Source organism: Centropristis striata, chromosome 11 (genome assembly GCF_030273125.1).
Source record: "Centropristis striata isolate RG_2023a ecotype Rhode Island chromosome 11, C.striata_1.0, whole genome shotgun sequence".
NCBI lineage: Eukaryota > Metazoa > Chordata > Actinopteri > Perciformes > Serranidae > Centropristis > Centropristis striata.
This window is the reverse complement of record NC_081527.1, coordinates 20,747,986-20,760,811: the sequence shown is the minus strand read 5'-3', so window position 1 is coordinate 20,760,811 and position 12,826 is coordinate 20,747,986. Positions and strand designations below refer to the sequence as shown.

At 36.5% G+C, this 12,826-nt stretch overlaps 1 protein-coding gene across 1 annotated transcript; it reads right to left on the bottom strand.

Annotated features, from left to right (window-relative positions):
* Positions 1 to 9,166: 9,166 nt before the first annotated feature.
* myl13 (myosin, light chain 13) lies at positions 9,167 to 12,590 on the bottom strand. The gene is made up of 7 exons (XM_059344496.1): positions 12,489 to 12,590; positions 11,911 to 11,945; positions 10,874 to 10,944; positions 10,338 to 10,487; positions 9,633 to 9,806; positions 9,425 to 9,536; positions 9,167 to 9,325 (listed from the first exon to the last, which is right to left on the bottom strand). Exons 1-6 carry the CDS (start codon positions 12,588 to 12,590, stop codon positions 9,430 to 9,432), a joined length of 639 nt encoding a protein of 212 aa, XP_059200479.1. The 3' UTR covers positions 9,167 to 9,325; positions 9,425 to 9,429.
* Positions 12,591 to 12,826: the final 236 nt, after the last annotated feature.

Here is a 12,826-nt window from a genome sequence, read left to right as displayed (position 1 = left end):
ATTCATTGTCGCCAGCGTCCTCTACCTAGCGTAACTGTATCCCAAGTCGGACATTGTTTGGCTAAGATTCTATCAAAATCTCACAGTAACTGCATCATGATCATGTTATGCTTCCAATTAATTAAATGATGTGAAACTAAAGTCCAATTTCTTATCTTTCGAACAGTATATTGTTTTAACCGTGTACGTTAGCCTTGGATTGACCAGGGTCGGCTAAAGGATGCTAATGCTGGTGAATTAGCCATGCACTAACTGTATCACAAATTGGACACAAATCGGGTTTTCAGGGGAAATTTGATGTTTAATTGTGCAATAAAAACATGTGTATATATAAAAAGATAATTCTCACTGTGCTGCACTTGCAAAATAAAAAAAGTAATTGTGCACAAAAATGAGAAATGTCATTGTAGTACAAAAATTATTAGTTATTGTTGGTAAGTCCAATTTTTTCAATCAATGTATTTGTATCTTTCAAAATATATTTAAATTATATTTTTAAATAAGCTAAAATAAAAGTTTTGAATGATTAAATATCATCTTTGCTGTTTTTAATGTGCCCCTCTGATTAAACACTGGCCCCTGCTTTACTCCCACAGTAAAACTGGTCTAGAACCGCCACTGCCACCAATCCATCCATCCATCCAGTAACTCCTACAACCGCGAATTCCGACCGGAAACGCTAAACTGTCCAGCCTAACAACATGGTCGGTTAGCAACAAGCAAGCGGATTAGCACAGTAAATTGAGCGCAAATGAAACTGTGGAGCTAGAAGACCCGCTGCAGGTTCCCGGTCAGCTAAGGTTACAACAGCAACAGGGAGAGACAGCTGTGTGTATAAGGACGGAGAGAAATCGCTTTAGAGAAACGTTATGTTGTGAATGAAACGCGTACAGCATGCTAACGCACGTTAGACAGCGTCACCCAGGTGTGCCGATCACTGGAACCGGAACCGGAGTTCAATTCTTTATCCCCGCTGCTGTCAGTCACAATCAGCTTTGATGGCCAAGTAAGTGAAACCACAGACCTACAACAAACATTACTTTTTGTTGCTGTCACTGTACTTACAGATATAGACATTCAGCTAAAAACAAGGAAAACAGAGTTGAACAACTCTGCCCTTCTTCTTCTTCTTCTTCTTCTTCTTCTTCTTTTCTATTATTTTCTTCTTTAACATATAGCACTCCTGTAGCGATGACAGTTAGCTCGTAAAGTTATGTACTTACTTGATTCCTGTGGTCTATGTCTAGTACCTTCAGGTTGAATGCACTTATTGCAAGTCGCTTTGGACAAAAGCGTCTGCTAAATGACATGTAATGTAATGTAACAATTTGACTACTATATACAGATACCGGTAAGTATAAAAAATATGTAAGTGCTGCATTTAATTTAAAACAATAACTTAACAGCTATACAATTGCACAATGGTGCAGAGTGCAAAGGGTGCTGTTATAAATACATATACAATTTATATATATACAATGTATGCTACAAGGCTTATAAGCCTTGTAGTATACATAAATATTGATAGTGATGATGGCATGGTAAAGAACAATGAGTATTTAAACTGTGTGATCTACTGGTAAAGTGGATGCTTGGTGTTTTTTTGCACAGGTGTTTGATGTTAACTGTTAATCAAAGTGATGGCTTGCAAGAAGAAGCTTTTTATGTCTGGTAGTTTTGGCGTAGCTACAGTGTTTCTGTAGAGAGACGTTTGAACTGATTGTGTCTGAGATTGTGGGTCTGCACTGATGTTACCTTACATTACATTTTTGTATCAGTAAGAATACATTCATTCTAGTGTGAGTTCCTCCCAATATCCTAATGCTGAAATCAACTATAAATCCATATTATTGAGAAGCTTTCGTGTTTTAAAAGGTTAGTTCAGATTCACTAAAGTCACAATAACAAACGAACTAACCTATCAAGGCAGCAGTAGACCAGGAAGTCCTGTGCTTTGAGAGGTAAATATCTTTTTTTGTCAATGGAGTCTGGTAGCTTCAGAGATAGCATATGGGCATAGATAATCTGTAGTAAGTGCATTAAAACTGATATTGATATTTATTGTAGGTGAGAATTTTTGTGTTTCTGCACAATGTCCACAGCAGTAGGCTACCCTGAAGATATTCTTTTCCAGAATACAGATTTTACAGATTATTTTTATTTTTTAAATAAACCCTGTCATCTTTGCACAAAGGTCAGTTGAGTTGTTGTTGGAAGTGCTAGTACTGTCAGTGAAAACAGCTTTTCTACAAATATGACAGCAAATCTGATTAATTGGATCCAGAAAGTATTCAGACCCATTCAAATGTGCTAAAGTAGTTTAAAATAAAATTGAATTTTCCTTCCTCTTGAATAAGTACCTCATTATAACAAAGCAAAAACAGGAAAGGTTAAGGTTTAAGGACTAAGTTAAAGCCCCTTTGGCAGCAATTACAGTCTTGAGTCTTCTTCGCTGTGACGTGACAAACTTTGCACATATGCATGTGGAGATTTTCTGCCATCCTTCTCTGCAGATCCTCTCAAGCTCTGTCAGGTTGGTTGGGGACAATCAGTGGACAGGTACTGCATTTTTAGGTTTCTCCCGAGATGCGGGATTGCATTTGAGTGTCTGCTCTGGCTGAGCCACTCAAGGACATTCATAGAGTTGTCCCTGAGCCACTCTTTTATTGTCTTGTCAGTGTGCTTAATGTTGAAAGGTGATCCTTTTGCCCAGTCTGAGGTCCTGAGTGCTCTGGACCAGTTTATTTTGGAGTATCTCTCTACTTTGCAGCACCAACCCAGCATGATGTAATTTTTGCAAAAAAGATGTGAAGTGTATATCCTCATTAAGACCCGGATACTTTAATGCATCCAGTTGGTGGATCCGGAAAGCTTCCTTTGATTAAGTTTCTTCCCAGAACTCTTATCATGGCTTTAATGAATGCCCTCAGTTTGCAATGAGAAAACATTTGCACTAAGAAATTCATTCTGCTGTCTAGCCATGGGGTAATCACGATTCCTATTTCTAATGGCATATTTATGCTCAGCAAGGCGATCCACCAGGCGTCTTTTAGTATGGCCTATGTACAACCCCAAAGAAAAGTTGGGACGTTGTGTAAAAGGATAAGACCAAAGAAATGTAGAGCTAAAGCTTATGACAGAATAACTGTGAGGCTTCATTTGAAAGGTCAGATCTTCTAGTTTTTGCAAATGTACTTGCAAAAACTAGACCCTGCTCTCGACCTTTATTTGCTGGCGAGCAGGTGGGTTTAAATATATTGTCTTTATACCTTTTTAATTATATATATGTCACAGAGGATTAAGACAATGATCACATCCCCTTTTAAACAACATCCCAACTCTATTGAAATCATTGTTGTAGAGAAAGCCATCCACACATGGCCATGGCAGACTGTATATATGGCAAAATATGTAACAAAAGTTACAGTAATGACATTTTTCTTCAGTCATCTCTTTTTCATACTATAATAAACTGCTCAAACCTTAATAGATGGGTAATAAAATGCACAGTAAATGCTGAATATATCCATATAAGAATGTCAAATGACTAAAATTATTATCAACGTTATATTGGCCCTAAAGGGACAAGCCTTTAGGAGATGAGGTTGAGTTAAGTTAAATTGCACTTTAACAAGAACAGCAGTGCTCACATTAAAGGAATGATTCCATTATGATACAGCCAGTTTACTCAATTGCTTGGGGCTGTGCAGCTAAGTCGAAATACCCCAGCAACCATAAACCGGTGCTATCCTGGAGGTCCGGCGGAAAATTGGCTGTGCACAAATAACGGCTAAATATATATCCTGACTTTGAGGCTGGAGCAGGAGGAAGGCTGACTGACAAAGATTATGTGGTGTGATGAAGGTCAGCAGAGCAGAGAAGGAGGAGTGCTTGAAAATGCTATTTGTGGTGAACGTGAACGTCATATTAATGCTGAAATTAAAATAGTTTGGGTGGATTTGTTTCCAAATGAGATCATCCACCAACACGCCGGTGGGCTAGTCATTACAACTCATGCTGAGCACTCAAACACTGTTCAAGCCTGCAGGGCACTTAAAGTTTTAATTATAATGTATGCCGAAAGTGTCCCAAAATATCTGAACATTTGTGCATAATGATGCATAAGACACCTTTGGATATCACTATTTGAATGATGGCTTAACCTAAAAAAAACTTTGGTGTAAATATTTCACTCTAGTTTCATGTGTAAACACTGTACAGTTGCTTCCAGGTAATATGATATTGTTAGTTGTATAAAAGATATTTTCAACTTAAAAACGAAGGGATACATTTAGCCTCTAGCAAAACAATTTAAGTTTTAAAAATTAGTACTTTTACAAAAGTAAAACAAAAGTCATGATAAACTCTTTGAGCAGTTGTAAAAGAAAAGAAGCTGGCGGTACTAATTCACTGTTCGTTATATCTGTGTCGGTAACCAATAAATGTAATTTTCCCTCTATGGTACACATTATGATGCCAGTTAGGAAACAAAAATGTTTTCAGTGTCTTCATTTTTTTTCTTAAAATAGACTAAATTAACATGATCTGACGAATTTTTTATTTTATTATAATTTTTTTTTTTAAGTTTTTGGGGTTTGTTGCCCATCGGCAACATTCTACCATAACATGCACAAAAGAAAAGGAACTTTTTTAACAGGTTTCTTGTCTGAATGCGACCCATTGAAATGAATGTCTTGAACAGTCTAAGTGTATGAAACTATCAAAAATGAAGGTTTACTCACCTAAAAGTAGCAAATTTTTTTCCAGATGGAAAGGGGCCACAAAATGACGTTTTGAGTGATTTTTTGTGGCGCAAAATGGCAAAGCTGTTTCCTTTGAAAAAGTCTGCAAAATAGTGTTTCAATATGGCTTCCAGGAGATCACGTGACAAATGAAATCATTGCTATTGGTTCCCTGTACTCTCCTCTCTTTTTTAAAGTATCGCATCACTCAAAAACATGCATTGTAGAAATTTGACAGGCCAAAAATGGGTATGTTGCCTGAGGGCAACACCGTACCATAGAGGGTTACGAGTGAGGAGTCACAACTTTCCATGACCCATTTTGACTTTTCTTGTTCGATGGTGACCACTAGTGGCTGTAGTAATTATGACGGGAGGATGTTGATCTTATGTGATTTTCAGTAGTATGTCAGGCTATTTAATTTCTATAGCTTAATATTTGTTACTATAGTGTCCATACATAACTTGTTGCTCATTGGTTTGAAAACACAGGTTCCGTGGTGTGATGTGTATACATTTACATATCAATGCACTTTATTTGAAAAAGTTGTTCTGTCCTCCAACCCCCTTTACATTTTAAAAATGAAATGTGACATTAATACACTGTAAAAAAAAAAAAAGATAAATAATAGCTACTCAATAAAATTGAGGCAACAGATTGCACACAATATTATTTATTAAATCTAACTATGTTACAAGTTCTAGCCATTTTCCATGGTTTTCCTCATAATAACAAAAATCATTATGAAGAAAACCATGGAAAATTTCTAGATATGAAAATGAATCAAAAAATGAAATGTGACATTAATACACTGTAAAAAAAAAAAGATAAACAATAGCTACTCAATAAAATTGAGGCAACAGATTGCACACAATATTATTTATTAAATCTAACTATGTTACAAGTTGAGTTAATAACAACTCAACAGGAAGTGCCTGTCAATTAAAAACATACTAATTCTATTGTGTTGGATTCATTCAAAATTCTCTTGATTTAAAATTACATACACATAAAGATTATATTTAATGTGGTCAAAATAAGTAGATTCTATCTCAAACATTTTTATATTAAAGTTACTTAAACAACTGCCTCAAAATCAAGGACGCATTTATATTTAATACATTTTTATCAAATATATTAAGTAAAATGAAATGACTACAGAATAATTTATTAAAGTGTTTGTTATTTGGTTTATTTGAACTGACCGTCAGCTTTACTTATCTACATACATTTTCTTCTTACCAAACTAATCTTAAGTCCTATTCGAGTAAAAAATATTTAAATTAACAGTGCTTTTACTTGAGTACAATATTCAAGTACTCTTTCCCAGCCTGCTGCCGAGCTAACTGACCTACTCTGTACACCAAAAAGTACAAGCAATGGTGTAACAGCACAAAATTATCAAATATTCAACTCTCTGCTAAGGCTGTGCTATTTCACTTCAATTGTAAATGTGTGTGTGAAAGAAGAGAAAGGAGCGAAAATTTGTAATTTATGCATGTTTTCTTTTCTTTTTTTGGTGAAAAACGCAGTTTTGTTAATTAGGCTGATTATGAGTCGGTATGTGAAGTGTTGAAAGCTGTAGATTCATCAGCAATGTGGAATCTAACTGTTTCGCTGATTGGATCTAATGGAAATTTAAATTTAAATGACATTGAATTTTGTGTCACCAGTGGGTTGAATAGGTTGTGACAAGAGAACTTTAGATGTTCATTATGCTCCCATTTGTATGTTAAAAACAGGACTGGAGCTTTAATGAGGGAATGGAAAAACCACAATCAAGCTTTCAGTGTTCTTGATTCATTCAGCAAAGGAATGCCATGGTGTTTTTCCCCACTACAGTGTACCGAATCAATTAACGGTGAGGAAGAAGAAATTATTTGAGTAACAGTTCCCCCTGTTGGCTAAAAAAGGGAATTACTGCTCCAGATTACCTTGAGATGGATCCACTAAGTACATCTGTATATATATAGTATAGATATACAGTCATGGAAAAATTCTTAGACCACCCTTTTTCTTCAATGTCTTGTTCATTTTGATACCTGGTACAACTAAAGGTAAATTTGTTTGCGCAGATATAATGATAACAACAAAAATAGCTCATAATAGTTTAATTTAAGAGCTGATATCTAGCCATTTTCTATGGTTTTCTTCATAATAACCAAAATCATTATGAAGAAAAGCATGGAAAATTTCTAGACATCAGCTCTTAAATTAAACTATTATGAGCTATTTTTGTTGTTATCATTATATTTGTCCAAACAAATGTACCTTTAGTTGTACCAGGCATTAAAATGAAGAAGACATTGAAGAAAAAGGGTGGTGGTTTCCATGATATATATAATTTACGTTTACCTTTTTTGACTCAGGGTCTTGAACTTGAACTGATCTGACATTAATACAAAAAAGTATAAATGTTGTTGCAGCCCTTCATTCTTTGGTACTTTCTGTCATTTTCCATTTACCAAGTTGTTTCAGCTGAATGTCACAATTCCTCTGAGTTGACTGGCACTGGCTCCTAAATAATAATGAGAGCAGTTTGGTGTGTTTGCCCCTTTGGCCAATCAGGATTTGAGGACATCTTTTCTTTGAGGCTTATGAGAAGTGGAGAATTGCACACTTGGGACTTAATGCAGATCTTATTCTAACACACAGTCTGGTCTTTTGGCCCTTGTGAGACTTCTTCTCTGTCTGTTGTTTCTGTGTGATGACATTTTGGGCATTCTGAAACCTTGAGGGAATAACAAATAAAACCTATCCAGGAGGTTAGTTTAGGTAAGATCTGCATCAATTCATATCAAGTGCATTCATATTCGTATCAAGTGCTTTATGACCACAAATATTTGCTTGCCTAACAATAACCCTAAAGCCAGCAGGTTTAATTTTGTAACCTGGTAATTAGTTTATTTTCATTGACACCCCCTTTATACACATTTCATTATGAAAAGCACTTATTTATTATTGTAGAGACAGGTTTTCTTTGCATAGGCATTTATGAGATTTGTTTCTTTAAGTTTAAAAAAAAAAGTGGTTTGGGAACTTTTCTTCAGGCCTCTCCCATCAGCTGAAAAATATGTTCATGTTCAACTGTGGGTGGGATTTGTGGGACATTATATTTTTTAAATACAGAAGTTCAAGACACTGATTCAAGACTGATGTTTTGTCTCAGGCCTACATATTTTACTTGCTTGTAAAATGGCATGGAGAAATACAAACTTAAACAAACAGCAAAGTATGTGTTCTGTAGGTTATAAAGTTTGTTAGATACACGCAACTAGAACTATAATCTAATATAATCCTGTCCTGCCAAGAGTTGTGTGAAGAAAAAATATTTCTGTGGGATGGCCTTCTTTCTTTTCCTTGTCCCCTCCTTTAATTTAGCTTGGGTCTGTATTAGGGCTGGGCGATATGGACCAAAAGTCATATCCCGATATATTTAGGCTGAATGTCGATATACGATATATATCCCGATATTTTTATCACAAAGTGAGAGCAAATGTTTAGTCAGAGTCAAAGCCAAAGCTCCATAAAATGCACATTTAAACAAAAAATATCTTAAATAAAAAAAGCCTATGAAATAAAATAGGCAAATCTTTTTCTGAAATAAATATATTTATATGAGAAAAGAATAATGAACTTAAAAAATAACTAAATATGACAAACCCAAGTAAGGGCAGCATTCATACGTATGTAAAAAATGAATGGAAAAAAAACCTATATCGATATATGCGATATGGTCTAATTCCATATCACATTAAAAAATATATCGATATATTTTTTAATATATAGATATATTTTTTAAATCGATATTTCGCCCAGCCCTAGTCTGTATTATTTATTTATTTTTTTCAATAATGTGAAACTACGTTTTTTATTTTACACCTTGTGGACAGGTGTGTGAGTGGGCTTTTTATAGCAGCTTGTAATACAGTTTGACTTCAAAGACACAAGTATAATGGATTGTATAATGGATTTTTTAATGGATTAAGTGAATAGATCACAGGGTTATTAGTAACACCTGAGCTTTTCCTGCTTTGACAAGTCAAAACATCTGCTGTGAAAAAGGCCTCTGCCTGAGTGACAAAGATCAGTGATTAATGAACTCAACAGTGGAGCTTTAAATCGTGCACTGCAAAAAAGGTGTGTCTAAAAACAAGATAAAAACACTAAGTCTGAGGGAAATGATCTTGCTGCGTGGACAGATAATTTCACTTGACAAGATTTCTTGAATTAAGATGGTTAAATCTAGAAATAAGCATTGTTGAACATTTAAAACAAGAAATTAACTCTTAAAACACAATAAATGATCTAACACTTCTAAATCTAAGGGTTTTTTTATCTTGGTAAACACAATAATTTGCAGTATGGTTTTGAACATGAACTCATTTATTTATCATGATCTACAATATGAACAGGGGGGTTAGGTGCAATGTGTACACTCATCAACACAAGCAGTCTTAGAAAAACAAGGTCAAATATGGATGAGTTAAAGATCCATCTGAGATTTGTGGAAATGAGAAATATACAAGATGGGATTTACAGAAACGTAAGATCTGCGGTCAATAATTCAGGGTCTTGGTTTCCTGTTGAAGGTGAAACAAACTCATTACTCACTCATATTGATTTCAAAATGCAGATGGATGTTGCACCAGAATGACAATGAGGTTAAAATACACTCATACCCTCATTAAGATGCCATGATGTATTTCACAAAAGCTTCATAATTGATGCATCCATTAGCATCCTCCTGGTTTTGCATGAGCTGCTCCACCTCATCCTCCCTCATCTTCTCACCTGGGGCCCATAAGAAAGAAATCACGTCAGCTCAGTGCGCATTGTTATAATTACGGCTTTGTAAAAACCACTTTGCGGTGAGATCGGTTAACTCACCCAGTGTTGCCAGAACGTGCCTGAGCTCAGCACCCATGACTGTGCCGTTCCCCTCCTTGTCGAATACCCTCAGACCCTCCACAAAGTCCTCATATGTTCCGCGGTCCTTGGCCTTGCAGATGTACTGGTGCATGGGCAGAAACTGGTCAAAGTCAAGCATCTTGGTCTGCATTTCTGTGGAGATAAAAATGTTTGACCAAAGGAAAGGAAAAGTGGACAGGCCTCAGTCATGACTGATGTTGAACTTTATTCAAACCACTCTCTCTCTCTCTCTGTATGCTCAGATGCTGCCTTTTAAACCAGATCAAAGCAGTATTAACTAGGGTTGTCACGATACTAAAATTTTCAACTCGATACCGATACTCAGGAAAATATTCGATACTCGATACCATTTTCAATACCACAAGGATAAAAACAAAGACCCCAAAATTTAGCAGAAATATTTTTATTAACAAGAAAAATGCAACATGTAAAAATTAACATAACCACAGGTTAAATATTTATAATAAAAAACAGTTGTGCAAAAAGAAACTGCAACTATGATAACAAGCTTCAGATACTCGATATTTTTGAAAATGAGTATCGTATCCGGATACAACGTTTTAGTATCAATACTTTTTTGAGTATCGATACTTTTGACAACCCTAGTATGAACATCCATCTGACTGGCAATCACTCATTATACCGATGGTGCATACAACCCACCTTCAGGTTTGGGCCTGCCGAGGACATGCATGATCTCAATGTTGGTAGGATTCTGGCCCAAAGCCCGAATCAGGTCCCCACACTGGGCGTAAGTGATTTTCATCTCATTGGCTGGTGTCCTGTCAAACAGCTGGAAAGCATCCTTGAAATCTGAATAACACAAATATAAAAACAGGTTCTTATTTCTATTCAGTTTATTAACGATCCATAGTGCATGAAAAATATTTCAGTAAAGGCCTTGAAGATGCTTGAAAGTTCTGATGTATAATGGCATCCCTGGGATGTGCTAAGAAGCCGGAAGGAGACAAACCTTCAGGTGTTGCACCTTGAGGAGCCTTCATCTCTTTCCAACAGACTGACTTGGATGGAAATGTTTACTTTAAAATAATATCCCTGCACTGCTGTCTCATCAGCTGTTGCGGGGCATTTCTCACACACTAATGGAGAGCATGATCACACAAACCACTTAATCCCCCTATAAATAGATCACACTCCATACAACATAAGTAACAACTGTAAAAACAGCCGTGACTTACCCTCAAGTTGCTCGGGGGTGAATTCCAGCTGAAAAGAGACAAAGCAAATAAGGCGGTTAGATGCTGCTGATCTTTTAGGAATTAGTGCAGTTCACAAGGCAAGTGGGTGGGATTTACAGCAGAGGAAAATATTAAAAACAAAGAAATGAGAACAAACCATCTAGAATGACCCCTGGCAGTCTTCTCTTTTATCCTTTTAGTGTTACATATCATTTATTTTCCCTGTAAACTGTATTTTTATTTCATTGTATTTTGCTTCATCTCCTTATTTTTAACAAATGTTTTATTCTGATGTTTTTAATGCATTAAATTAAAAAAATATATATTAAGAAATGTATCTCTGTAGCTCCCCTGACTTGACCCCTGGCTTTGCCTCCAAGTTAGTTGTGCCAATTTAACAGATCAAATTACAATAGTTATCATTGTGCATTGTGAATCAATGACCTTGGGTTGGACACCCTTGTCTGTCTGCTACTGTCAGCTTCGTTTTAGTTTATTTTTAGACGCAATATGCGGCAAAGAATGTTTCATAGCGTAAACACCAACAGGATGTGTAATCCAGACAACCTCATGATTAGTCCTGCACAATTCTGATGCACTAAATTTGTCAGGGACTCTGTGAAGAACTTGACCTAGTGCTTAGCGGTATGACTAAGAGGCTTTTAAACATCTACACAAGTAAGTATCAGAGGGATGTAGTGCCAGAATGTAGGGTTAAAGTATTATTGTGTTCTATAGCAGAAAAGGAGATACATGTTAAAACAACTATTCATATGATGACAATCCAGTTTTCACTCAAAAAAAAAAAAAAAGTCATCGCTTCGAATACCCAGACAACTGATGACTATTTACACTGTATATTTTGGCTTCCCATGAGATAGTGCGCTCAGTTTCTGTCTGATGTCTGGATATCTACAAACCCCAGCCCCTTAGTGAAGCTTTGTACAAATATTATCCAAATACCTATCTAAGCATGTTTAAAGATGGATGCTGATGGATGTAATTATGTCTATTTTTCTTCCTCATGGTTTTTCCACCCATTTGCCCTCAGAGCAATGGTGCGGGTGGTCCGCTATTCACAGACATAATGAAAATCATATTTTGTGGCTTTAACCGCGCTCCATTGTAACCAACCAGGAAAACATTTATCCATTGAGAAGGGGCCAAGTCAGCAGAAGATCTTTCCATGATGTCTGGTATCAGCTAGTTCGCCTCTGAGCCTCCCACTGACAAGTCACAGCTCCTTTAACTGTACAACACAATTTATTATGCTTGTTTGAAGTGCTGAAATAACTATTATTATTATACAAATTGCCAGTATAACCATTCAAATGGCTGCACAGTCCTGTTTCACATGCACTGCCAAGTTTATGTCACATGGGGTCTCTGATGCTCTTTGAACAGGAACCACTGACCCTTTTCTAGGAAATCTCTTCTAGTAATACTCTTATTGTAAGGAACATAGAAATGCTGCCACGATAACACAAAAAAAACCTTTATATTTTTAGTTTAAAAGATGTGAGTATCATCAGAGACTAAAACTCTCTTTTTTTGTCTAAAGCAGTCGAACAGTTTCTCTGCATTGCTTCATATTGCAGTTCTTTTTTTGTTTTACCGTCACTGTCGTGGGGTCAAAGGGTGGGGTCTTCGGGCGCTCGGGCTCAGGGGGCTTTACGACTGGTGCAGGTTTCGGCTCTTCCTTCTTCTTCGGGGCCATCGCGAGACACTCTCAGGAGACAAGGTGAAGGTCCGACGCAGCAGAGGGATCCGGCACTCTGCTGTTAGAGGTGGCCCCTTTATCCACTGTCCACACATGTCATGTCCTCCACCCCCCTACAGTGCCCAACCACACTGCCAACAATAAGGGCAGGACTATAAAAGGATATGCCTTTGTGCTTCTATTTAAGACAAAGGGTGTTGTTGTGGGTGCACATCATCAGGATATGGATAATG

Excerpts from the sequence above, each read along its gene's own strand:
- myl13 (XM_059344496.1), bottom strand. The coding sequence starts at position 12,590 with ATGGCCCCGAAGAAGAAGGAAGAGCCGAAACCTGCACCAGTCGTAAAG. Across the intron at positions 10,945-11,910 it reads ATTGCTCTGAGGGCAAATGG|ATCAGCAGCATCTAACCGCC; the intron begins GTGGAAAAACCA and ends AATTCCTAAAAG. Across the intron at positions 9,537-9,632 it reads GCACGTTCTGGCAACACTGG|GTGAGAAGATGAGGGAGGAT; the intron begins GTGAGTTAACCG and ends TATGGGCCCCAG.